We start from the raw sequence: 25224 nt of genomic DNA, 5'->3' as shown, positions 1-25224 counted from the left end.
CCCGCGGCTGGGAGGGTTCCCAAGGGGCACACAGGGCGGGTCCCGGGGCTGGGCGGGACCCCGAGGTGACACAAGGCGGGTCCCGGGATGACACCGAACGGGTCCCGGGGTTTGGCGGGTACCAGGGGAGACACAGGGTGGGTCCCCGGGGGGACACCGAGTGGGTTCGGGACTGGGCGGGTCCCGGAGGAGGACACAGGGCGGGTCCCAAGGCTGGGCGGGTCCCCGGGGTGACATAGGGCGGGTCCCCAGGGAGGACACCGAGCGGGTCCGGGACTGGGCGAGTCCCCGGGAGGGACACCAAGCGGGTCCCGGGGCTGGGCAGGTCGCCGGGGAGACACAGAGCGGGTCCCAGGGTTGGGAGGCTCCCCAAGGGGGTCACAGGGCAGGTGCCAAGGCTGGGAGGGTCCCCGGGGAGACACAGAGCGGGTCCCGGGGGGACACCGAGCGGGTCCGGGGCTGGGCGAGTCCCCGGGGGGGGGACACTGCGGGTCCCGGGGCTGGGCGAGCCCCCCGGGGCTGCCAGAGGCGTGAGGCATCGGTATGGGCCCGGCGCGGTGCCAGGGGCTGCGGGACGTTGTGCAATTCCCGGCACCTCCCGGAGGAGAGCCCCGCGTCAAGCGGGCCGGGCGGTTCTCCCTCCGGGATGAGATCATCTCGGAAACCGCTTCCCGCGAAGGGCGACGTGGAAAACGCCCACGCTGTCCCCCACGCAAGCAGAGCCCCGAGGGAGCGGGAGGGGACGGGGGGAGCTGCGGCATCACCCCGGCACGGAGTGACGGCAAAGTCCCCGGGTTACGTGGTGTCTGCTCAGCGGTCCCAGGGGAAAAAAACCACGGGAAGGGCGGGCTTGGGATTGAAGCATGGTTTATTCATTAATTAATTAATCATCTGTATCAAGCACACATCTGCTCAGCACGGGTACAGCAGCTGAAATCCGAGCCGAAGGGAGGCACGAAGTGAGGGGATCCGGCAGAGCAGGAGGAAGGACATGGAAGGCTCTGGAAAGGCAGCCCGGTGGTGCTCAGGTGATGCTGGGAAGAGGGTCAGGAACACGAGGAAGATGGGCTTTAAAACCCTGTTACCCTCCTTGTGTGGAACCCATAAGTGAAGTGGGAAAAGTTCCCCTCTCCCTGACTGCCTCTGCAGGGATGCTGGTGGCACGGGGACAGCTGGAGTGCAGCTGGCAGTGAAATTCTGTGTCACATCACCTAGAAACCCCAAACACCACCAAGGAAGGAGCAGGCACCCCCAGTGGGTTCCCTGTTCCCACACAAGCTCCAAGGGGATGCAGTCCCACCCCCAGGGCTGGTGGGAAGGAGCTGTGGCAGCAGCACAGAGCTGGAAACCCAGCAAGTGGATCAGCATCCTTGGCAGGAGGAAAATGAAGCAGCTTTGGAGTTTTTGCCCTGCTCGGTGCTCAAGCCTGTGGATGGGCATCTGGGGAGAAAATCTGGTAGAAGGAGTCTGCATCCTGAGGGTTTCTTTAGCTCCTGTTAAAGCAGCTGAACTCCAGAATGCAGCTCCCCTCTCAAAATTAATCCTGGCAGAGCTTTCTTTAGTTGCATAACTCTAAAAAGATGCTTAAAAGATGAGAGAGCAGCTTCCAGCCCTAGACAGATCCAAGTGAGGACTTAAATACATTTAATTTCTGCACCCTTGGGGGCTCTCAGTGTCTTCTGGGGGACTGGCACTCAGCAGGGCAAGCTCCTGAGTCTCCTTTTTGCCATCTGAGAGGCAGAGTGCTGCTGACACAATGGCATTCAACACATAAACTGCAGGGCCAAAGTGCTGTCAGCCTCAGCTCAGCCAGGGACAGCAAAAAGTCAGAGCTGAGGAGCTCAGAAAATATCTACCAAGCCTTTAAGAGTGCTTTAAATGCTGCTTTTCACACAGGAAAAACCCCTCACCTGGTTCATCCCCCAATTATTCCTCCCAGAGAGTAAAAGTGCTTCACTGCAAGGACAGTTAAATGAAAAGCAATGAATCACACACCCCATCCATGCAAAGCTGCTTTACAATTACATACACCGAAGTAGCATCATTCTCAAAAGAAAAAGTCTGACCAGCAAATCACACCTTAAAACTCATTGTGGGTCTTTTTTTTTTTTTTCCCCATTCCTGGAAAACCCACCACCTCCAAGGCAACAGAAAAAATTCAAAGAGATTGGTCCTTTCTGGGAGAGTTTGGGAAGAGCCACAGTAAACAAGGCTCAACACCAGCACAGAGAGAAACTCAAGACTCATGGAAATGCTACAGATACCAAATCTCCTGGAACACAGGGCAAAAAAAAAAATATAAAATATCAAGAGGGACTTCTACGTGCAGGATTCCAGCATCAGAAAAAAATTAAACTGCAAGGTAATTCAGGTATTATTCCAGGGATGGTCAGAAGGCAGTCAGGAGTCAGCTCAGGCAGCTGCCCAGTAGTATTGCATCTGGAAAAAACAATTCACAGCAGCTCTCCTCCCAACACTGGTACCACAGCCAGAAGATGCTGGTCCCCCTCTACCCAAGCTCTGTGCTTGCCAGGAGCAAAGTGGAGCTGGATCTGCACATCCTTGGGAAGCAGCCACTGCCTGCCCTGTGCCAGCTCCTGCCTGGGTGTGCACTGAAGCCACAGCAGCAGAGAGCATGGGGAGGGTTTTTTCCCCCCCAAAAACCCCACAGGCTGTTATCCCTGACACTAAACCAGACATAGCCCTGGCCAGTGCATTCTGATGCTTGGCCAAACCCTTTCCAGACAGGATCTCAGACTGCCCCAGGCCCTTTGGGGAGCCTGTGAAGGACCCAAAAGTGTCAGTGCTTCTCATCTACAAGTCTAATGGGTTAATGCAAAACTGAAACCCCACAGGGAGAAGCCAAGCGTGGGTACCAAGGACAGACAAATATTTGTTCTTTCTTAGAAGACTGGCAGGGCAGGAATCCTGCTGAGACACAAAGAAGAAGGTGTACTGTAGCACTCCAATCAAAAAGCTATCACCTAAAGACACATATTACAGAATATTTGGCATCAGAGCTAGGGAGCACCAGTGCCAGCACAGGGTATATGCTAGAAAGATGACTCCAGACACCAGGGTTTTCACATCAGCTCAGGTTACAAAGTGCTTACAGGTTGTGTTGGGACTGAGGTTGGCACTGCACATATCCACCAGCAGTCCCTGCTCACCCCAGGCATAAAAAAACCAAGTTGAGCTCACCCACACCTCCCTGCCTAAGGTGCCAGCTCAGATGGGTGGCTCTTCTTGGGTCACTGCAGGCTCAGCAAAGCTCATTTCACTGCCTCCTTCTGCTCTACACCTGATGTGAAGGCTCAAAAGTCTTCCTGGGTCTAGTTCTAAGAGGACAGTGCTTCTGGTTCTTCATTTCCCACAACAAAAAGCAGAGAACCCTTCCCTCCTCCTGCTCCTCCTCCTCCTCCTGGAGGAGAGCACATGCACTACAGGAAAGCTTAACAAAGAAATCCTCTCTCAAGTGCTTGAAACTCACTTCCAAAAGTGCTTACCAAGATCTGCCTCCAGCCACCACTCCTGGCACCTGAGTGCCCTCCAGGGCAAAGCCACAAACCCAGTGTAAACCAGTAAAAGCACAACACAGGCACACAAGCACACACTGAAAGCCATCCCTGCCTCCTCTGCACACAACAAAGCAGCAATAAAAGGTTTCAAAGCCCAATGAAGTCCTTTGCATCTCTCCTTCACAGATGACTCAAAAGCAGGGCTAGGAAGCTCTTTTGTACATTCAACTGTAAAACACGAGGAAGAGGAGCAAGACAACTCTCTTTGATTGTTGCTACTGCCTACAGCAAGTTTTGGTACAGATATCCTCTCTTATAGGCACTCAGTGGGTAAAACGTAGCCACAACAAACTTCCCATCAAAAATTTTTCCAGTCAGCATTTTTTGGGCAGCTTTGGAATCACCAGCATTTGCATATTCAACAAAGACCTGAAAGAGAGAGAGAGAGAGAGAGAGAGAGAAATAGGACTTCCACTACAGCTTGCTACCTGCCCACACCTGAAACTGGGGAAAAAAACTCCCAAACTTTATCCTTGGTTGAGCCCAGAGCTGTAGAGCTAAAAAAGAAGGAGCTGGACCTCTGAACTGGAATGTCACCTCTTGCTCCTCACAGCTGATGTTTGGTGAGGTGGGAGGAGAGATGAGATGACATGAGATGAGATATGAGATGAGAGATGAGGCGAGATGAGATTGAGATGAGGTGAGATGAGATTGAGATGAGGTGAGATGAGATTGAGATGAGATTGAGATGAGATTGAGATGAGATTGAGATGAGATTGAGATGAGATATGAGATGAGATATGAGATGAGATGTCCCTCATCTCCCACCCCCTGTCTTCTCCCCTTCCCTCCCATGTCCCAGCTCCCCTGCTAAAGTTTTTTGGGATCTCCCAGGCAACCTTAAATAGGCAGGAAAAATCCCAGGCACTGGCCAGGAGATTGCCAGGAGCTGAGCAGCACTCCTGCAGCACATGGAATGTCCCTGGGAATACACAGCAGCCTCTCTCCATTCACTTACTTGGCCTTTACCAGGATTCTCCTTTGGAATAAGCAAGGAAACCACTGGTCCATATTTCTGACACTCCTCCCTTATGTCTTCCAGGATATCTGACAAAGAAAAGAGCTGTGATTGTCTTTCAGTTTGTAAACCAGGATGAACAAATGAAGGGCAGAGGAACTCACCAGGAAGATCCAGAGCCTTTTCCTCTCAATTTTAAATAAAAACAAGTGGGAGGTGGCAGAGCAGAACGGCCACAGAATGACACCAAGTGTCAGTGAACATGTGGCTGCTCATGGGGATTTGAGAGCAAGCAGAAAGGCAAACCCACTGACATTCTGTGCCATCCACCATCTGTAGTTTCTGCTACAGTTTAGGAAATCCAACGAGGTATTTCAGTTCTCTGCTGAGATCCTGGAGAAGTTCACTAGCAAACTTTTGAGGATCTCTGCTACTGGGCTCCAAAGTCCTGTGCATGTCCAGCAAGAGCTCAGAGCCAGAAATTATGAGGCCTGTGGGCATTTAACCAAAGAAGAAACAAAAATAAACCTTTTTTTCCTCTTTTCTTTAACCTGGGATCCTTCCAGAGCTCACTACAAGCTCTACTTTCCCAGTCTTTCAGTCTATTCTCTCTTGGTGCAGCCTGATCCACTTGGTACCAAATCCCAGCTGAGCAACTCATTGTCATTCTTCCACCTCATGAACTGCTTTTCTGCTTGCTCTTGCATCCCCAAAGCCAAAAAAAGAGGCTGTAAGAGGACAGGGCTTTGTGGGAACTGCAGGCTCTGCACCAACCTTCATATTCTTCTTCACACTGCAGAGAAGCATCACTCAGAACATTCAGCAGCCTCAGCACAGGGGTGGGGAGCATCACCAAATCTTCAATATGGGGAGCTGTTTGACATCCACAGAAACAGAAAAAGAGGAGAAAATTGATGTCCAGAGGAGCAGGAAGTCAGGAAGTTGGTTCAACATGCACCATCAGACACAAGCTGCTCTTTGCAGCAAAGTTTTGTTTCTCTCCACTATTATCTGTGTTTACAGCTTGGATTCTGTTTCTAACTCAGAAGCATAAAAGGTCTTTTCCAACCCAAAAGATTGTCAGATTATCAAGTCCAGCTTCCTTTCACCTGTGCACTGATTCTGCCAAGTGTTCAGGGCACTCTGCAGTTATACTGAGGCCACCACTTGAACTTGCTTTTAAAAGCAGAAATTAAGAGTTATGTCTGCTTAGCTAAGATTCAGAAGTTTATGTGGCCTCAGGAGCTAAGCTAGTTCTGGAAACTACCCCATATATAATGGAGATGATGTGAGATGATGAAAGAACTGCTCTGCAACCTGCCTCTCCTGTTACTGCTACCAGAGAAGCTGGAAACAGGCCAGAAACTCCAATTTTTAAGCTATAGCAAGGCACAAGCCCCAGCTCTCTCCCTAGGTTATTTTTCAGTTCTTCCCTAAACAACCAAGTCAACCTTTGCCCCTTCAAAACCTACCTGTAATGTCCTGTCTTAAAAACCATGGAAAAAGGTATTAAATACTTAAAGGATGCAGTGCTATAGAAAGAGCAGACCCATGGCCACAAGGTGCTGAGCACTGGTCCTGGGAGCAGAAACAGAGCTGGTGGCCATGGGGTACTTGGTTTGGAAAGCCAGCAGCTCCAGGGTTATCCTGGAACACTGAAGCTCAGGGATTATTCTGGAAAAAAGAAAACAGCCAAACTGGACAGACTGACACCAAGCTGGGAATGGTGTCCCAGAGGACCCTCAGTGCTCCCCAAAGTCAAAGCAGCTGGGAGAGTGTCACTTCTCCAGGGATAAAAGCTTGGTTTTATGTTCCTGGAAAGGTCTGTCAGGCCAGCCAGGAATTTCAGATCCAGGAGCTGGTGCTGTATGGACAGTGTTCAGGTTTTGCTTTGTATTGGCAGCCACAGTAGCTGAACACACCAGCAGCACCTCAACATCCTCAGACTTGACAGAAAGGAGAGAAAAGGGAGGAAATGGCTCCAGTTCTCCAGTCCCAGCCTGCTGAGACACCAGGATGTTATTTCCTGGGAAATCCTTTTCCAGGCTAAGCACACAAGGGAGCTGACACCTTGGCCAGGCCAAGACAGAAGACTATTTCACAGAGCAAGAGGAGGTGACAGGCTATAAATCTCCTGCCTGACATGGAAGAGTCCTTATGAAAAGCTCAGAGCCTTAGAGACCCTAAAAACCACCCAGGGAGTGCTCAGGGATGGCCCTTTGAAGAAAGGGGCTGTATTTAGATAACCAGGAATGTCCCAGTTCCAAGCAAACCTCTGGCACCATCCATCCACAGGAGTGTTGGCAACGAAGAGACAGCATCAGATGAAGCAGGGACTGAAAACATTGACAGGTTTTACTCAAGTAAGCCTGGCTTTTTTTTTCAGAGAGGGAGACAAACCAACTGCTTGGACTCAGAGCCAGCAGGTCTTCCTGTAACCAATGATAAAAGCATCTTTTGCAGCACCCTCCTGCCCAGCTCCTCTGCTCTGCTTCCAAGTTGCCAGGTGACAGCGTCCACTCCACAGCCTGGGAGCAGCTCAGGGAAGAAGCTGATGAACTGGAAAGTCCAGGCTTGACAAGGAAAGTCATTCTCAGCTGTCTTTGCTCTAAACAAAACAGCCTGAAAGGCAGTGACCTCAGTGATTCTCTGACAGCCCTTTTTTTTTGCCTCCCCAGGAAAGTTACAGTAAATGCTTCTTTGTGCAGAGAAGCTTTATGGGCAATTCTGGCAGGAGAGAAACAGCCACTAAAAAACATTGAAGCTGTTGTATAAACTGGCAGCAGTAACCACAGAAGCCCTGTCCTAAGTCCAGTGAGATGTGTGGGTGTTTAAAACCAGACCTAAACATTGCCATGACACCATTCCCTCTGCTCTAAAGCTGCCTGCAGGCTTCAGCTCCTTCCACATCCCTACTTTCTGAGGTGTAAGAGAAGCCTGAGGAGAGGAATGAGTTTCCTACCTCTGCCTCATACACAGGAATGCCTCTATCTTGGCATCACCTCGAAAGACAACACTTAAACCTCCCCTGCAAGGTAAACCAAGGCTGAGATTCAAAGGAAAATGCTAACCTGACCAGCAATGCCCAAAGCATTAATTCATGCTGCAGAAATGCTGGATGCAAAGCTCTTCACTGATGTCCTTGAAAGCAGACAAGCTCTGAAAAATGCTGCTTTTGGAACAGCAGACAGGGAGGAATAAAAGCCTTAAGAGGGTGGGCTCAGCCCATCTTTTGCTGACAGCTTGAAACCCACCTGGGGAGTGCTGGGGAAACACCATTGGTTTATTAAAATAGTTTTATTAAATTGGAGAGAAAGTGCAGGATCAAACTGACTGTGACACAGGCACCAGAAGGGGCAGGCAGTCACTGCAAGAAAAGATCTTACAGGGATTTATTTGACCTGTGCAGACACTGCCCTGCTTGCCCACATTCCTGCTTTCTGGACTGGGAAACTCTGGGCATGAGAAAACCCAACCACTCCCCAGAAACACCATCCCACCTTTCAAAAGCCCTTTAATGGTCACAACACAAGGGAAGTACCTTGGTTATTTATTTCTGTCCCCTCAGATCACTGCTGCAGCTGCTAACATCCTCTGGATCAGTTTGATTTGGGCAAAACTTAGGGGGGAGTCCAACCAGAGGAAAAAAGAAAAACCTTGGTTGGGTTTTTTGGGCCCCTGCAGGGCAGGACTGAGAACCCAGGTGACACAAAGGAGGGGCAACAAGGCCAGAACCAGAACCAACACAACTTCTGTGCTGCTTCCAGGACCTGCTGGGAAAGCCAAGAGCTGGGAAAAAAGATGCAGAGCTTACCAAAGGGAATGCTGAAGAATGGGCTGCACAAAGCCTTCTCAGCAGAGGTTCTCTTTCCTTGGTCACAATGAAGCATGCTGGAAGAGAAGACATCCTTATGCTCTTGCACATTTCTGCACTGAGAGCTTCAACTCAGGCTGGAATCCACCCCAGGGGAATACCTCATCTTTGGGGTGTTTATGGGATCAACAGAAGAGTGAGAAGCACTCTCCCAGAGCTCCCAGTTGGAAGCACACCAGAAGAATCCCCAGTGAGCAGTTTGGGTTCATGGTGCAGAGGTTTTTCCTTCCTCATCTCTCCCAGCACCAAATGATGGAAGTTGCTGACTTACAAGTTAACAAGGGATGTTCCAGCTCCACCTCCCCAGGCCATTCAGCTTGGGCACACAGACAGTCTCATGAAAGCAATCACACTCTGAGGAGCCCCCATAAATGGGATTCAAAGCACCTCATAGCCCAGATCTTGCCTGAATCCACCCCTTAACTTGTTCCTACCAGTGCCTCTTGATGCTACTTCTGCCAAGCTGTGTCCCCATTCCCTCTGTGACCACAGGACAGCAAAACCCCATCCCCTCAGCAGCAGAGAGCTGCACAAATACATCTGAATCTTGGCCACAGGGCAGGAGCAGCATTGTTTGCCCCTGCAAACCCCTTATTCCTGACAAGCCTCCCCCAAAGCAGAAAAGTCATTAGTTTTCCCCAAATACAACCTCACTGTCAGTGCAAAGCACTGGAACAGCCACCCCTGAGCACCATGACTGTTCTTTATGTGCTTTGAGCTGTGCCAAAATCAGAGGAATTGAGGAATTCCTGCCACTTGTTGCTGGCAAAGTGTCAGGGAGGTATTTTTAAAAAAGAATAAAAAAAAAAGTCTTAGCTGTGGGCTCTGAGCTACGAAGAGCAAGGCATGAGATTTTACATTATTTAAGAAACAGTAAATACAGCAAGATACCTTTTGATAAGGTCTCTGAGGTGATAAGCTGGAATGGCTGAATTAACCACCCCTTCACTGGCAAATATACGATCAATGATGGCAGGACTGTTTGTCTGGAAAAAGGAAAAAAAAAAAAGAACCACTGTTTAGTGATTAGAGATCAGTGCAAAGCTTGCAACTACACAACATTTTCTGGACTGGCTGCAGAAGGCTCTGGGAATTTTGTGAGATTCCCAGTGCTCCAGTCTCCCACGTTGAACTAACAGATGAAGGGTTGGCTACCCATTTGCCTGGGCAAAAGCTGAGAAATTCCCTGTACAGGCAAATGTGCTGTTCCTGCAGATCACAGAATCATAGAATTGGCTGGGTTGGATGTTCTGATATTCTCACTGGGATGGGCAACACAAACCAGAATTATTTCCCCAACAGAGCCAGACCCCAGGCTCACTACAAAGAGCATTCCTCTTGTTTTCTCAGGATATAAACTTACAAAAAAATCCCCAAATGAGAGCCCAAACCAGCAAATAATTCCTCTATCATCTGCTGAACTAGCTGGCTGCCATCAGTCATCCATTTCAATCCCTACAGCCAGTCCAGCTCACCTCTCAAATCTTGGCAGGACACAAGCTCCAAACACAGACTCCTGAAGCCCTCAGCTTTCACTAAGGGCAGGCAAGTTCTTTAAGGCTTTGGAACCTTAATTCTCAAAACAACAGGGCTAGAGAAACACCCTGAAAACACTCCTGAGTTGCCAGGTTATGACCCTACCCAGGTTATGACCAAGAGGGAGGACTTGTTTGCTGCGGCATCCACGGCAGCTCCCACTCACCTTCCATTCCTGAGATTGGACTGTATGTTTCAGTTTCATTCCTGAGAACATTTCCAGTAAAACAATTCCCAGACTCCACAGATCCACAGCAGAGGTACACTCTGTCTCACTCTGGAGCCCTGCCTGTGCCAGGCAGTTCTGCAGTTCTGCCTCTGGAGCCCGATACCCGTCTGTCTGAATATATTTCACATCCTACAGAAGACCAAACACACACAAGGAGTTATCTTCACAGATTCAGGCTTTTCTCTAGCCTTAAATCAGTTCAGAGCCCAAAAGCCTCACCAAAATACTATTGCTCAATTGAGAGAAAGCTTTGTACCCTTTGGCAGGCAGCTCAACTCTGCTGTGTTGGGGAGGTAAAAACAAGAATGGAAGGGAAAACATCTTGTGGCCATCCTAACATTTGATCTCTCTGAAAGACACCACTGTTGGGAGGAAGAGTCACTCTGGACTGACCCACTGACCTCCCACAAGTGCTGGAAGTTTCAGGAGAAGGATCTAACCCCCCCCAGGATGTTGCAGATGCTGCAAAGTGACACCAGTTGCAAACTGATGCTAACTCACACCAGTTGCACAAGCAGCTTGGGCTGACCATTGAGGATCAGTCAAAGCTGCCATGATTCAAGTCCTGATGCTCTCTGAAACGAAAGATTAAAAGAATGAAGCAGGCACCTAACACTCAAGACCAGGAAACTCCCAAGGCTGCTTCCCACACAGCTCTTCCTTCTCCCTCTCCTTGCCAGAAATGCTACAGCAATCAATACCTGCCCAGCTGCTGTGGCTGGCAGAGGACAATAAAATGCCCAGGTGCTGCCTGCTTAAAGGAAAACATGAAATTAAAGAATCACACAAGTGCTGTTTGGAGAGGCTGCTCTGAAGATCTCCAGCCCAGCTCCCTGCTCACAGCCAACACCTGATCCATCAGCTGTGGTTTTCTCCAGCCAAGGCTTCTAAGTGTTGAAACACTGCTTGCTGCACCTTTTTAACACAGGAGGGCTCATTTTAGGCACAATGATGGGATTTAAGGATTGACAGACAAATATGGAAGCACTGGGTATGGTGCAGGATGGGGAACTCTTACCAGGGGGGTGCATTCAAACCAAAGTTATCTGGTTCTCTGATTAAAGTTTACAAAAGGCACATTCAGGCAAAAAAATAATTGATAAATTGCTCATCAACTTTCCTCCTCCTCCCAGCTAAGAGCAGAACCTCCAGCATGGCAAACCCAGCAGTTTAGCAGCCACACCAAACAACATTTAGAGGCAGAGAAAACACTGTGGGGTCAATGCCACCAGCAAAAACCCAAGGTGGAACTTCACTCCTACCATCTAGCACATTTTGAGAGAGCTGAGACTTCATGTACAGCCATTTTCTGTTAAAGAATAATGGCAGGAGAAGTTCTGCAAGGATAAAGTCAGCAGTTGCCACAAATAAAAGTGGTACAGTCCTGAGTCAGATAAGGAAATCATGCATGTATGCTGCTGCCCAAGGCAGGGGTGTTGCTGGGAAGTTGATGCCTGTTGCACACCCAAACCTGTCAGGAGGTTCAACTGCATGGCCAGCACATTTCTGAGAATTGGCAAAGGAAATTCAGCCCAAAAAAAGCAGATGGGAAAGAAACCATAGAAGCAAAAAAGCCACCTGATCAACTATTAGGAGGCAAGTCACAAAGCAAGCAGCAAAACACAGATCTGAAGGGAAAAAAAAAAAAAAAAAAAAAAAGATATCTGCATTGGCCAGAGGGCACCAGGAGAATGTTTTTTGCTGATAGACAGCAACAGCTTCCCAACATTTGGCCAAGAATGTGGGAGAGCTGAAGAACAACACGGAGGAGTCAAGAAGTCCAAACATTCAAACCAGCTCCTGCACCAGGGACAAGGCACCCACAAAATCCTCTGATCTTCACAGATCTGTGGGTTGTACTGTCTATACCAGGTAAACCAGCTAAAAAAATAAGTGTATGAATTAAAAACCTGTGAATGACTGGAATTCATGGTATAGGGACAAGGAGGACAGTGTCTGCAGAGAAAAATCAGTGTGTTTCCTAGACTTGCTGCCCATGATTAAAGCCAAATTTGCTAAGAGTCTGATGAAAAAGGTTTAGTGATGCCCCTTCACAAGTGGTCTTAAGAGAGGGAGGGGTGAAAGGAAGCTTCACCAACAGCAGATCCTATAGATGCTCTCTGAGAGGCCATGGAAGAGAATAAAAAGGACAAGGACAAACTTAGAAAACTTATCAGCACCAAAAAAAAAAAACCAGCACGAAGTGAAAGCCCAGCAAACAGGAAAAAGAGAGCAGAATAGAGATATGTCCATGTCACTACCAGAGTATGGGGTTTCCTCAACAAAATGACATGGGAAAGAACCACCCAGACTTCCTGAGAAAGGGAAACTGCTGAAGATGGGATGAAAGTAAAGACAAGCACAAGAACACTGCCAGAGATGAGGCAACGGACTGAGATGGTGAAGTCTGGATTACTGCTACATAGGATAAGGGATGATAAAAGGAGAATCTATGGATCTGGGTGTTCCCACTCATTTTACTACAGAAAAACTAGGAAATTTTCCTGGAAGCTGAGACACCACTGTTTTTTCAGCTCATTGGTAATCTTGGAATTTGCAGTCAGAACAAGACACCAGCAGAAACCAGAGACATGGAAGAAGAGTGGGAACATGGAGTTTGTGCCCTCTGGGGCCAGACAACATTTTAGCCTGTTCCAGGAAGGCTTCAGCACCAGTGCAGCTGCAGTAAAGAGACCTCAGAGCTCTCTTCAGCTCCCTCAGGGGAGGTTGGAGTGAGGAGGGCAAAAGCCTCTTTTCTCCTGAACTCCCTCAAGGGAGGTTGGAATGAGGAAGGAAAAAGCCTCTTCTTAATAAACTGTGACAGGACCAGAGGGAATGGATGGAAGCTGCACCAGGGGAGGTTTAGGATGGATGTTAGGGAATATTTTGTCACTGAGAGGGTTGTCAGGCATTGGAATGGCCCAGGACAGTGGTGGAGTCACCATCCCTGGAGGCATTAAAAGGCATTTGGACCTGGTCCTTAAGGACAGGGTTTAGTAGTTAGATGATGCTGTTGGTCACAAGTTGGACTGGATGATCCTGGAAGTCTCTTCCAACCCAAACATTCTGTGACACTCTGATCAGGCCACGTTGAGTGCTACACTCACAAGATGAACAAAGCATCCCAGACCCACACAACTCGCCCCGGAGCCAAGTGCTTGGAGAGCAAACCTGATTCCCTTCTTTGAAGCTAAGCCCAAAGTCAATGAGCTTGAAGCACTCCTCCTCTGCACTCCACAGGATGTTGCGTGGCTTGAGGTCGGCGTGCACGTAGCCTTTGTGGTGCAGGAATGCCAAAGCTTCCAGAACATCTCGGGCACAGTGCTGGATCATCCACATGGAGCAGCCCTGGTTGCTGGAGTGCAGCAGCAGCTCGGAGACACTGATGTCCAGCAGCTCCAGCAGCAGGCAGCGAGATGGGCCATTTGCAGAGTAGTGGTTGGTGAAGACACCATAGAGTGTCACTACAGGGAGATGCATTGACAGGCGTTGGTTAACGAGCAATTAATTGCACACTCATCAAGCTCCACTGCTCGCCACTACTGCCCTGAAGACCACAAAAGCTGCAGGAGGGCAGCTGGTCTGATTTATAGTGTGTGATGCCAGGAGACATGGAGAACCAAACTGCAGAGGGCAAAGCAGGAGGGGAGAACCAGCTGGAAAAGCAATTCCCCTCAGAACAACCTCTGGGATAGGGATCAGCAGAACCCAGTGGGTGAAATGGAGGTTGCACCACTCTTTTTTAGGACATTTGCCAATCTCTTCCTACGTGTGTGTGTGTAGGCATAAAAAAGCATTTCCCACAGACAAAAAGTCAGTGCTAGGAGGAGAACTTGAGGGCTTCGAGCAGCAGCTTCACTCCCTCCCCCAGCCCAAGCCCACTCCCACCCAAGCAGGAAGGTGGGTGGGCACCCACCCCACTGCTGCCCCCCAGGCAGCACAGCTCTTGCTGGGGTGCTCAGGCAGAGGACTTTGGGTGCCCTAAGAGTGACTGACACCCATCTCCTGCCCACCTCCACTCGGTGAAGTCCCCAACTCAGGGAAGGGGTGGGACACCCAGCATCTGCCCCAGGGGGCAGGGAACAGCTTTGGGTTGTCCAGGATGGAGGGGGTGGGGGGCTCTTAAACCTGCCTGTCCAGGGGTGCCATCCCGAGGGGCTCATTGCTCTGGGGATCCAGAGCCCTGCCTGGGGGGTCAGTTTAGGGGAGAAGGAAGGGATCGGGGGATTCCTCTCCGTGGTTGGGATCGGGGGATTCCCCTCCCTGGTTGGGATCGGGGGATTCTCCTCCCTGGCTGGGGGGTGGTGTGGTTTAGGGACCCCATTTTGGGGGGACTGGCTTGGAGGGGGGGGTGGGGAATGTATCCCAGGGACAGGGGGTACTCGGGGCGCCCCGAGATGGAGGGTTGGGGGGGTTCTCGGGGTGCGGGGGTGCGGTTACCGATGTTGCGGTGCCCGCGGAGCTGCTCCAGCGCTGCGCGTTCCTTACGGAATCCGTACTCGGCGCAGTCGGCGGCGGGCGGGCGGGCTCCGGGGCGGCGGGGGGGACCGGCCCGTGGCGGGGGAGGTACGAACTCCTTGACGGCACCGGGAGGGGCCCGCGGATCCCCGCAGCACCGAACCCGGTAGACGGAGGCCGAAGAGCCGCTGCCCAGCGGCGCCTGCACCTCCCAGAGCCGGCCCAGCGCCTCCAGCAGCGGCGCCGCTCCCCACACGCACCCCGACATGGCACCCTCCCGCCTCACATCCCCCCCGTCCCGCCGCTCATCCCCCGCCTCGGCGGGACCGACACCGACCCCGGGACCGGCTGCCGCCTCGCTCCGGCTGCCATGACACCGGAAACGGGGCGGAGCGGTACCGAGAGGCGGATCCGGCTCCTCCGCCCGGCTCCCGGCGAACTCCCGCAGCGTCCCCGCAAACCCCCCCCGCAAGCCCGTGGGAGGCTGTGGTCCTACGGGACACCCCCCCCCCCCCCCCAGCAAGGATGGCGCTGGGAAGAGGCTCTGCCCGCCCCGTCCCTCAGCCCTGCGGTTCCGAGGGTCCCGCTCGGGAGTGTTCAGTGGTCCCCGGGCTTCATCAGAGGGTTTTGGGGCTACCCCGAGCTGGGGCAAGGGGTCCCCTCCCCTCAAGGGACTGCGAGGTGTCAGTCAGTGCGTTAAAAAAAATAAATAATTGTGCAATCTGCATTTTTTGTCCCAAACTACGCATGTATGACAACATGAAGAGAGGGACTGGAGCAGCAGTGAGGTTGGAAGATGCTGGTGCCTCCAAAAAGGGCTGCAAGCCCTTGTTTCCATCAGTATATACAAGGCAGTGTGGGTCTAGGCTGCATACACATACTGACACTCATAGATTTCTATTTGGGGTGACATTGGCCATATACAACAGAAACACATCACATGAAGGGTGTCTTACACCTCACCCCCAGCTCCGGGCTCTTTTGAGTCCAGTGCCCCCACAACACCCCCCACACCAAAAGGCAAAGAGGGCACAGTGGCTGCTCCCAAGGCACAGGGATCCATCCTCACAACCTCCTCCTTTCAACAGTATGGCTTTGGGTAGCAGAAAACATCTCTTCAGCATCACCCCGTGTGACACAGGAGCAGAGGTGCCCCCACCTGGGAGTGCCACAATCTTCTCCAGCCCAAATCTCATCTTTGGAGCTTTTTCCTCCCCAAACCACTTTTCTAGTAATGATGCACATTAAAGGTCCAAGCAAGAAGTGCCACCTCGCAGCTGCTTTCTTGCACCAGCCTAAGGGATCCCCAGAAGCTGGCAAACCCCTCCTGTAATTCATGAGGAGACAATCACAGAGCAGTTATCAAAGGACCATGTGGCTTCTTGTGTTCCAAGCTCCCAAAGACACCATCATTCCAGAAAAAAATCTCCCAAAGACACCATGGAGTGGGCTGCCTGACCTGTCTGGTCTCTGGTGGCTGAGGTGAGACCAGAAAACAAGAGGGTCTCACAGGACTGGGGTCTCACAGGGACCCTGCGTGACCCCATGGGTCCAGCCCAGCTCTGCCAGAGCCCATACCATGGGTTCTGCTGCAAAGAGATGGCCCTGGGTGTCCTAACAGCAAGGTGCTGCCCCTTGGAGAATGCCTTGGGGACATCAGCCATCCCAGCCACCTGGCACTGGGCACCAGACACCCCTGGATAGGGATTCTCAGCAAGCACATAGCACAGGCTGGGAAATCTTCTGGACTGGGGCAGCCAGTGTGGATGCGGGGAACCACATGGGCTGCTGCTTCTGGACCCCCCAAAATGAGGGCCCAAGGCAGCTGAGAGAGCCCACCCTTGGTCCCCTCAGCATGGCCCCTGGCTGCAGACAGGATGGTGGCACTGTGGCAGGACAGGAGCTTGGCAATGACCCAGGGCCTGGGATGGGGCCACGGAGAAGCCACGGCAGGACAGGCAGCACCTCTCCTGGGAATGTGGAGGCTCCTACCACCCTGGGGCTCTCCCTACCCTAAAAAATGACAACTCCAAAGCCTGGCGTGTGTTTGGGAGAGCCAGCCCTCAGGATGCCCCCCAGTGCAGCTCCATCCCTGCTACTCAAAGGACAGGAGGTCAGGATGGGGCCCCTCCACCTCCCGGCCAGGGGTGCGTGGCTGGGGCTGCCCTGTGCTCCCCCCTGGCTCACACTCCAGCCCTGCTCTCCGGGAGGGTTTCTCTGTGTGGGGTGAGGTCTCAGCCCCCCTCTCACCCCCTCTCCACTGGCTCTCCAGGCTGCCCTTATGGATGAGGTCGGGCACAGGGAGGGCACTGGTGGGTTGGTCACTGCTTGACCCTGGGCTACCAGTTAGACTGGGGACCCCAGGGCTCTCTGGTGGAAAGGGGTCCCTTGACCCTGGCTGCTCTTCTGTGGGGTTGGGGTGGGCTGTGGGCAGTTCTGGAGGCTCCTCCATACTGCTGCTGGGGCTGGTCCCTGCTGGCTCTGGTGCGATGAGCATGTCCTGGGGGGTCTTCAGGGCACGTGGCGTCCGCTTCTTGGTGATGGGGGGTGGGGGCTCCAGCCTGGGGAAAGCATCCAGCCCTGCAGCCCTGCAAACCCACACAAGTCACGTACAGCCCCCTCCTCAAGCCACTCCACCCCCTCCCAATGACCCCATGGGATGGGGACAGGGAGACACTTACCCATCTTCACTGCACAGGGGTCCTTTGTCCAGCACGGCCCCTGCCTGGGGGTTCACCTCCATCACCCCCAGGCTGGGGAGAGCAGCAGGGTCCTTACGGCGCAGGAGATCCGTCACCTTGGCCCCCACTGCCTTGCCCAGGTTACGGAGGTGCTGGCTGCCAGCAGGACGGGAGGGCTGGGAGGGGACCCCTGCCAGGGTGGGGACGTGCTGAGGCCGAGGGGTGGGTGCTGTGCTGGCACTGGTGTTCTCAAACATGCTCTGGTCCACTGAAAAGGGAGAAAAAGGGGAAAAGGGAAGAGAAAGAAGGGGTGAGGCAGGCTGGAGGGAGGATCCTGATAGGGACAATGAGTCCCAGAGCTGCCCACCAGCTCCCAGCATGGGGCACACAACCTGGGGGCCAGGGAGGATGCTCTTAAACACTGCAGAAGCCATGGCAGGGCTGAGCAGGGTGGTGCATGCAGTAGGGAGAGCATGGGACAAGATGGGGTAGCAGTGAGCCCAGGGCTCCATGCTGGCACTACCAAGACACCAAGAGCATCTCTTACCTGACACTGAGCAACTTGGGAAGCGGGTTGCAGAAAGAGAGAGAAGGAGAGAGAGGATTTACTAAGGGAATGAGCAGGGGACAGCAGACCTGTCCCTTCTGGTGTGCTGCTGACCCCCTCTGGACCTCTCATGCTCCCCACAGAGATGGGACTCATGCAGGGCACCCACCAGGCACCCACCCTCTCCTCTGTGCTCATGAGATCCCTCCTGCAGCACTGGGTCCAGTTCTGAAGCTCCCCAAGACAAGAAGGACATGGACCTGCTGGAGCAAGTCCAGAGGAGGCCAGGGAGATGATCCAAGGGCTGAAGCATCTCTGCTATGATGACAGGCTGAGAGAATTGAGTTGTTCAGCCTGGAGAAGGCTTCTGGGAGACCTTATAGCAGCCTTCCAGTACCTGAAGGGGATGCAGGAATGATGTGGAAGGACTTTTTGCCAGGGCTTGGAGTGATAGGACAAGAGGGAACAGTTTCAAGCTGCAAGAGGGGAGCTTTAGATTCAATGAGAAAGAAATTCTTTATTGTGAGGGTGATGAGACACTGGCACAGGTTGCCCAGAGAAGCTGCAGATGCCTCATCCCTGGAGGTGTTCAAGGCTAAATTGGATGGAGCTTTGAGCAACCTGGTCTAGCAGGAGGTGTCCCTGCCCATGGCAGGGGAGGTTGGAACTAGGTGGTCTTTTAAGTCCCTTCCAACCCAAACCATTCCATAAAGCAGCAAGGATGGTCTCTGAGGACACCCACAACCTGAGCCCTGCACTGCCCACCCCATCAAGGCTTTCCCTCCAGGTCCCCCTGGCTGTCCCCTGGTGCTGGCCAAGCTCCCCAGAGACCCCAGGGACCCCGACCCACTGGCCAGGACCATTCTGCTGTGCACATGTGACATCAGCCCTCTGTGACATCAGCTGATTACAGCATGGGTACCATGGCTCAGGAGCCACGGGGGGGCTGCACAAGGGTGATGGATAGCTCTGCCCTGCCTACTGATTCCCCCGGGGACATGTCCTCTGGCAGTAGGACACAAAACCTGGAGGTCCTCTGCCCTTGGGGCCCTGCCAGCCTGCCTGGTGAGCCTGGCACCTACCTGTGGGGTGCAGAGAGCTGGCAATATCTGCAAGGAGGGCTCCCTGGGGTATGGCTGCTCATCCTTCCACAGTGCAGAGAGGGTCTGTGGGCAGATGGCTGTGGAAGGGCTGAGCTGGGGATATCCTTCTGTCTGGGGAGAGGCATGGGGACGGAGGGGATGGGGACCAGGAACACTTGGTCTGTGACTGCAAACACTTTCTGTAGGCTTGGGGGAGTCCTAAACTCATATCCCACCTCTGAATTGCACTGGTTTGTCCCCCGGTGTCTGCCCAGCAGTAACCTGCAGAGCTGAGGGTGCTGCTCCTGGGAGCCCCAGCCTGGCCCCATTCACTGCCCCTGTGCTCAGGGGATGGCTCCAGCAGGCTGCTGGGTGATTCTTGTGCTGCCCTGGTACCTCAGTGCCCCACCAGCTTCCCCATCTCCATCTCTCTCCCCACTGCATCCCATGGGGGGGGTGGCATCAGACCCTCCATGCCAGGGGAGGACACACGGGGACAGAGCATCCCATGGAGACGGAGAGGAAGGATCCCCCAGCCCCACTCCCAACCCCGCAGGGGTCTGGGCTCTTGCAGGAACCCTTGGCTCACTGCAGACTCTTTCTTCAGCAGCCCCACCAAGCAGTGTGCTCCCTGTCCACACCTGCACCGTGTACCGGCCCTGGTTCTCACCCTACAGCTTCTTCATGTGCACCCCAGGAGTCACCCAGCACTACCGGGGCAGCCTCACCTCCAGACTCACCTCCAGCACCCAGGACCCCGAGGAGCCCGACGACCTCTCAGAGATCATCTGCTCTTCCTCTGACTCCTCGGGGAAATCCCAGCACCCGGAGAAGGAGAGGCAGGACAAAAGCAGAGCCAGCATCACCGTCCGGGAGCTCCTCGGGGCATCCCGGCAGCAGCGGGGGTGCCGGCAGGGCTATCAGTGCCTGTCCTGCTGCCGCATCTTCCCCACCCTCTGGTCCCTCAAAACCCACATCGAACACAGCTCCCAGGAGGGTTACAGCTGCAAGGTGTATTACCGCAGGCTCAAAGCCTTGCGGGAAAAGGAGCAGCAGGAGCGGGAGGCTGCAGCCCGCAAGGTGCCGGTGTAAGCCCCAAGCAGCCGGGCAGACGCCACGGGAGGGCACTGCTCCATCGCTCCTGCCAGCACCGCAATAAATCGTTCTAGGAGCAGCCAGACCTGACCGCATTGCTGCTCTCTCCAACGCAACACTTCCCCTATCCTTTCAGAGAGGTTCTCCCCCCGATTTTTCATCTTCCCGGCAGCCAAGAAGCTCCCAAAGCGCTGCTGAGCAGCTCTGCATCTCCCTGGGGTGCTCGGCAGATCTGACACCCTTGATCTGACCCTTGAATTGTTAGCTCAGCTCTGAGATGAACCTGGGCTCTACTGAAGAGCCTCTTCTGCTGAAGCCTCTTCTACTCCCAGCAACATTTGGGCTCTCCTTGGCACCACAAACCAGGGGAGGATGCTCAGGTTTGGAGGGGCTCTGTGCAATGCCCAGGGTGCTGGCACCCAGTGTGGAAAGGGAGAGAAGGAGTGGAAGAGACAGAGCCAGAGGGAAGGAAGAGACAACAGAAAGCCTTGAGAAATAGAAAGATTTATTTAGCAAAAGCCAGTTGACTAATGACAACACCCAAGGGTTAAGTGCACTTACATTGACAGATTGGCTTCCCAGATAGATCGAGTCACCAGTTAGTAACACAACAGTTGTAGGAAAAGAAAGGACAAAAAATAGAGCTATAAATCTCCAGTCAAGTTCCTTAACAAAAGGGAAGAGGCTTGAGAGGGGTCTTGGAGGCAGCAGTGAGTTAGGAGGAGGATCACTCACACACAGACACAGGGGGTACAGCAGACACTGGCATCCCCAGTAGCACCCACTCAGCCCCTGGGGCACCTGCCCCTGTCCCCTCTGAGCAGAATCTGGGGCAGGGACCTGAGCCCACAGCTGGTCCTGACAGTACCTGTGCTGCATGTGTGGCAGGAAGGTGCCTGGTGAGATGGCTCAGCCCTGCCTGCTGTCTGAGACAGAGAATTCCTGCCTGCTGCTCCTCCCAGGCTCTGCCTTTGCCTGCCCAGTGCACAGAGCCAAGCTCCTGCCTTACATTCTCCTGCACAATCCTCAAGCCCACGTGGAAATCCCTCTCCAAGCTCACCCACACATCCTTACCCTGACTGCACCACGTCCTGTGCACCCAACCCTGCCCTCCCAGTGGGACCAAGGCCTGGGAGCTGGTGCTGGGATGTCAGTGTCCCCAGCAGAGGGGATGGCACACAGCTGTGTGACAACAGACATACGAAGTACTGGTGGCCAGGGGACAGAAGCACCAGGGTACCAACCAGCACCAGCACCCACTCCCACCCTGCTCCCTCTGTGGCTGCTGCAGGGGCTTCCCTGGACACCAGGACACTGGAACAGTGTGGGTCTCCCTTCCCACCAGGACTCTCTAGCTCCTCGTGGCACCCAGCCTCCTCCTGTGGTGGTGGGGGCATTGCACAGGTTGTACTGACCTCAGGGATTTCACCCACACCTCATTCCTCAGCATCCCTTCATCCTGAGGAGACCAGGGCAGAAAGAAGCAATGGACCTTCCTCAGCAGCCAGGATCAGCTGGAGGGGAGCAAGAGCTGGTGCCTGGGAGATGCTCTGCCTGGGGTTAGGTGCAGGCAGATCTAGCAGAGACAGAGGGCAGAGGAAAGCAAGAGAGCAAAGCAGAAGCAGGATAAGAGGGGGGATGGAGAGGAAGAACTCTTTGCCCATCCTCACCCTGTCAAGTGTTTCCACAAGAAGCAGGGCAGACACCAGGACTCTGGCTCACACCCCTTCAGCTACAGCCTCTCAGGATTGCAAAGAGACAAACTCTGGATCCCCTGGAGGCTTCCACAGGTGCCTCTGTCATGGGCATCTCAGAATCTGGTGGGGGATCCCAAGATTCACTTTTCTGGAGGGTGCAAACCAGGGATGTGTAGGAGCCCCCCTCCAGACACCAGCAGTTCAGTCCCCATCAAGGGGATGCCCAGCCCTGCACAGGGCTGATGCCAGCACTGCATCCTCCAGCCCTGGGCTAGGGAGTTTCCAAGCAACTGCTTGGAAATGGGAGAGTTCTTTATAAAGCAGCTCAGGGAGATTGTTGTGATGGGGGGTGAAGTGCCTGGAAATCTGAGAGCACCAGAAAGGCTTTGAAACCTGGCAGCCACGCCAAGGAGACCAAGGGCTGGGCAACAAGGGAAGAACATCCCCATGCTGTGTGCCCTGGCTCCTTGTTCCTCACCAAACTGTACCTTCTCCTCCACCCCACAGCCTGGGAGAGGAGCAGGCAGTGCACATCCCCTTCCACCTGCTTCAGACAGGGACAAACCCTGCCCTGAAGTGCCACACATCCCAGCACTCTGCCAGGGGCTGCCTGCACCCAGCCACCCCACAGAGCCTCACCCTTTCAGCTCCTTCCCAGGCTCATCCCTGTGGTCCTTCACTGCCTCCCCACACTCACACACACACACACAGTGTGTCCCATCCCCAAACACCCACCTAACATGGCCCTGGGCTCCCCTCCCACCTCCTCCCCCATACAGGACCCCACTGCCAGTGGCTTTGTCCCTGCTCACCACCCCATCCCTGCTCTCTCGTTGCCCCAGCAAAGCCCTTCACCTGATTTACAGCTCCCCCCTGCAGCAGCACCAGTGGCTCAGTGACAGGGAGTCCCTTGCCTGTACCTCCCCTCCAGATGCAGCTCCCAGAGGCACAGGACTTGGGGACCACACGGACACTTGGTCAGCTCATCACCCAACACGAAGCAGGGATGCTCCAAGCTCCCCACACAAACCCAGGAGTGCTGGAGCACAGCACGCCCAGCATACCCCCCCTTGGCACGATTCCATCCTCACACCTTCACCTGGAAAAGCCTCACATTCCCACCTCCACCTCCTCTTCCTCCAGGCTGTCCTGTCCCTGCCAGGACCCGGGATGCCACAGCCAGCGCTGCCCCAGCACCGGTAGATCCCAGCTGCTCCTCACCACCTCCTGCCCATCCCTACACTGCTATCTCATCATCCAGGCTGTCACCCAAGTCCTGCCTGGGCTGGACGTGGAGCAGGCGTGGTGGTTCCTCCTGGGACCAGGAGTCACGTTCCTCGCTCTCGTCCGTGTTGGATTCGTACTCGGAGGCGATTCCCGACTCCCGGAATTTGATGACCTCCAGACTGCCCAATGCTGGCTCTGGGGCAGGTGGCCCCGAAGAATCTGGCAGAAAATGGTAACATTCCAGCTTCACCAGACAGTCATTCCTACCTATGGGGCTCCCCAGGGTGCTGGGAAAACCCGAGCTGGGGCCCAGGGGTGGCGGGTGGGTGTCCTCAGGCTGCGGGGTGGTCGGGTCGCAGAGGATGGGGAGGGCATTGGAACGGAAGGTGATCTCCAGCAGACTGTCCTGGGAGCCTGCTGCAAGAGAAGGGCATGGCTGAGAAGCAGACCCTGCCTTGCCTAAGCACCTCTTGGCTAGGGGAAGATAGTCTGGGGCTACTTGGGTGTCAACCTCCCCCTTCTCTGGCACCGTTTAGAGGTGGTCGCTTGGTGCCACTGGTGCCAGGAACTGCTCCTACCCAGTTGTACAGGATTAAAAAAAATTAATCTGCTTCCCATCCCAGCTCCTTTGGAGAGCTGATGGCCACTTATGCTGGAGAGGAAGGCCAAGGAGGGGGTCTTGGGCAGGTAAGCAGCCAGCCACTGGGGGAAGCAGAGTTGATGGAGCTACCTGAGTGCTGGTCTGTCCAGCCCTCTCCATGCCCTCTCCCATGTTGTGTGCATGTTCAGTGCCACACAGACACAAACCTGGTGAGAAGGGCACTGCTATTCACTACCCTACACGAAACCACTGGAAATGCACAAAACCCCCCAGAGAAAGACCCCCAGGCATGTCCCTTACAGACCCAGGCTGCAAAGGGAAGGGACAGGAGCACTTACTGGTGGTGTTTCCTGCCAGCTTCAGCTCCAGCTCCTGCACTTGTTTGACCAGGAGTGAGATGTGCTGCAGCAAATCCTTGTTCTGGAGCAGCAGCTGATGCACCCGAGCCTGGGCCTCCAGCCTTGCTGCTGCCTCTGCAGCCAGCTGGTCCTTCAGCAAGTGGACCTAGGTGACAGCAGAGAGGGAGTGAGTGTGAGGGACAGAGGATTTGAAGGCTAAAGCTTTGAATCCTGCTCTCCCACCAAGTGATGTGATCCAGAAGCTATGAATGCCCCGTGGGTACCCAGAGGTGGGATGAGGAAGGTGGCAGTGTCATACCAGGGCACTCTCAGCAAACACAGGGCTTTGGTCCCCTGGTTAACAACCCCATGGGGAGCTCCAGGCTGGGCACAGAGTGGCAGAAAGGGACCTGGGAGTCTGGATTGCCAGGAAGCTGAACAGGAGCCAGCAGTGTGCCCAGGTGGGCAAGAAGGCCAATGGCATCCTGGGCTGGCTCAGGAACAGCGTGGCCAGCAGGTCCAGGGAAGGGATTCTGCCCCTGTGCTCAGCCCTGGGGAGGCCACAGCTTGAGTCCTGTGTCCAGTTCTGGGCCCCTCAGCCCCTCAGGAAGGAGATTGAGGTGCTGGAGCAGGTCCAGAGAAGAGCAAGGAGGCTGTGAAGGGATCCAGCAGAATTCCTGTGAGGAGAGGCTGAGGGAGCTGGGGGTGTTGAGGCTGGAGAAGAGGAGGCTCAGGGGAGACCTCATCACTCTCTGCAACTCCCTGAAAGGAGGTTGGAGCCAGGGGGGGGTTGGGCTCTTTTCCCAGGCAACTCTCAGCAAGACAAGAGGGCAGGGTCTCAAGTTGTGCCAGGGGAGGTTTAGGTTGGAGATGAGAAAGAATTTCTTTCTGGAGAGGGTGATCAGGCATTGGAATGGGCTGCCCAGGGAAGTAGTGGATTCTCCGTGTCTGGAGATCTTTCCAAAGAGCCTGGATGTGGCACTGAGTGCCATGGGCTGGGAACTGCAGCGGGAGTGGATCAAGGGTTGGACTTGATGATCTCTGAGGTCCCTTCCAACCCAGCCAGTTCTGTGATTCTATGGAAAAGACCCAGAGGGTGCTGATTGACCCACTGTGCATCCACCATCATCTCAGGTGCACTGTGCAGGGAATGCAGGAGGAAAGGGCAGGCAGGAAGGCAGATGGATGCAGAGGAGAAGACAATTTCAACCAACTGGATGGTGCTGCAGGTACCTGAGGGGGCAGCCAGGAGCTGTCAGCCAGCCCTGGCTGAGCTGTCTGTCTTTCTGGGCAGGTTTCCCAGAGAAAAGAGTGTTTTGCACA

At 53.9% G+C, this 25224-nt stretch overlaps 4 protein-coding genes across 6 annotated transcripts in view; 1 reads left to right on the top strand and 3 right to left on the bottom strand.

Annotated features, from left to right (window-relative positions):
* Nucleotides 1-850: 850 nt before the first annotated feature.
* Nucleotides 851-15018, bottom strand: UHMK1 (U2AF homology motif kinase 1). Of its 3 annotated transcripts, XM_030455631.1 has the most exons (9): nt 14958-15018; nt 14616-14690; nt 13347-13639; nt 10113-10304; nt 9302-9396; nt 8351-8427; nt 5311-5409; nt 4537-4625; nt 1486-3947 (listed from the first exon to the last, which is right to left on the bottom strand). In XM_030455631.1, the coding sequence occupies exons 3-9, from the start codon at nt 13512-13514 to the stop codon at nt 3801-3803; spliced, it is 867 nt and encodes a 288-aa protein (XP_030311491.1). In that variant the 5' UTR covers nt 13515-13639; nt 14616-14690; nt 14958-15018; the 3' UTR covers nt 1486-3800. The 3 variants fall into 3 exon arrangements, with proteins under 3 accessions (XP_030311490.1, XP_030311491.1, XP_030311489.1); XM_030455630.1 differs by lacking the exons at nt 1486-3947; nt 14958-15018 and adding an exon at nt 851-1034 and having other exon boundaries at nt 14616-14951; XM_030455629.1 differs by having other exon boundaries at nt 14616-15010.
* Nucleotides 15019-16728: 1710 nt separating this feature from the next.
* Nucleotides 16729-17826, bottom strand: C8H1orf226 (chromosome 8 C1orf226 homolog). The gene is made up of 3 exons (XM_030455289.1): nt 17682-17826; nt 17315-17582; nt 16729-17221 (listed from the first exon to the last, which is right to left on the bottom strand). The coding sequence occupies exons 1-3, from the start codon at nt 17824-17826 to the stop codon at nt 16729-16731; spliced, it is 906 nt and encodes a 301-aa protein (XP_030311149.1).
* A 943-nt stretch (nt 17827-18769) lies between these two features.
* SPATA46 (spermatogenesis associated 46) lies at nt 18770-20035 on the top strand. Its single transcript, XM_030455288.1, has 2 exons — nt 18770-18926; nt 19518-20035. The coding sequence occupies exons 1-2, from the start codon at nt 18776-18778 to the stop codon at nt 20033-20035; spliced, it is 669 nt and encodes a 222-aa protein (XP_030311148.1). The 5' UTR covers nt 18770-18775.
* A 2529-nt stretch (nt 20036-22564) lies between these two features.
* The window catches only part of NOS1AP (nitric oxide synthase 1 adaptor protein), a 41848-nt gene continuing 39188 nt past the window's right edge, over nt 22565-25224 (bottom strand). Inside the window, 2 exon segments of the mRNA XM_030455633.1 lie at nt 22565-23379; nt 23902-24067. Of these exon segments, the coding sequence (XP_030311493.1) occupies nt 22973-23379; nt 23902-24067 (573 nt within the window). The 3' untranslated portion in view covers nt 22565-22972.

This window comes from Calypte anna, chromosome 8 (genome assembly GCF_003957555.1).
Source record: "Calypte anna isolate BGI_N300 chromosome 8, bCalAnn1_v1.p, whole genome shotgun sequence".
In the NCBI taxonomy this organism is placed as follows: Eukaryota; Metazoa; Chordata; class Aves; order Apodiformes; family Trochilidae; genus Calypte; species Calypte anna.
Note: the sequence above shows the minus strand (reverse complement) of the source record. Positions and strands in the feature narration are given on the sequence as shown.

What these genes read in the sequence shown, in the direction of transcription:
- UHMK1 (XM_030455629.1), bottom strand. Translation starts at nt 14,901, where the DNA reads ATGTCGGGGTGCGTGTGGGGAGCGGCGCCGCTGCTGGAGGCGCTGGGC. An exon ending in GCTTCAAAGAAGGGAATCAG is followed by an intron (nt 10,305 to 13,346) that starts GTTTGCTCTCCA and finishes GGTCTTCTGTAG; the next exon opens with GATGTGAAATATATTCAGAC. An exon ending in GTGTGAAGAAGAATATGAAG is followed by an intron (nt 4,626 to 5,310) that starts GTTGGTGCAGAG and finishes TTTCTTTGTCAG; the next exon opens with ATATCCTGGAAGACATAAGG.
- C8H1orf226 (XM_030455289.1), bottom strand. Translation starts at nt 17,826, where the DNA reads ATGGAGCCCTGGGCTCACTGCTACCCCATCTTGTCCCATGCTCTCCCT. An exon ending in GTGCCCCATGCTGGGAGCTG is followed by an intron (nt 17,583 to 17,681) that starts GTGGGCAGCTCT and finishes CTCCCTTTTCAG; the next exon opens with TGGACCAGAGCATGTTTGAG. An exon ending in CCCCTGTGCAGTGAAGATGG is followed by an intron (nt 17,222 to 17,314) that starts GTAAGTGTCTCC and finishes GTGGGTTTGCAG; the next exon opens with GGCTGCAGGGCTGGATGCTT.
- SPATA46 (XM_030455288.1), top strand. Translation starts at nt 18,776, where the DNA reads ATGGGTACCATGGCTCAGGAGCCACGGGGGGGCTGCACAAGGGTGATG. An exon ending in GGGCCCTGCCAGCCTGCCTG is followed by an intron (nt 18,927 to 19,517) that starts GTGAGCCTGGCA and finishes GGGCTCTTGCAG; the next exon opens with GAACCCTTGGCTCACTGCAG.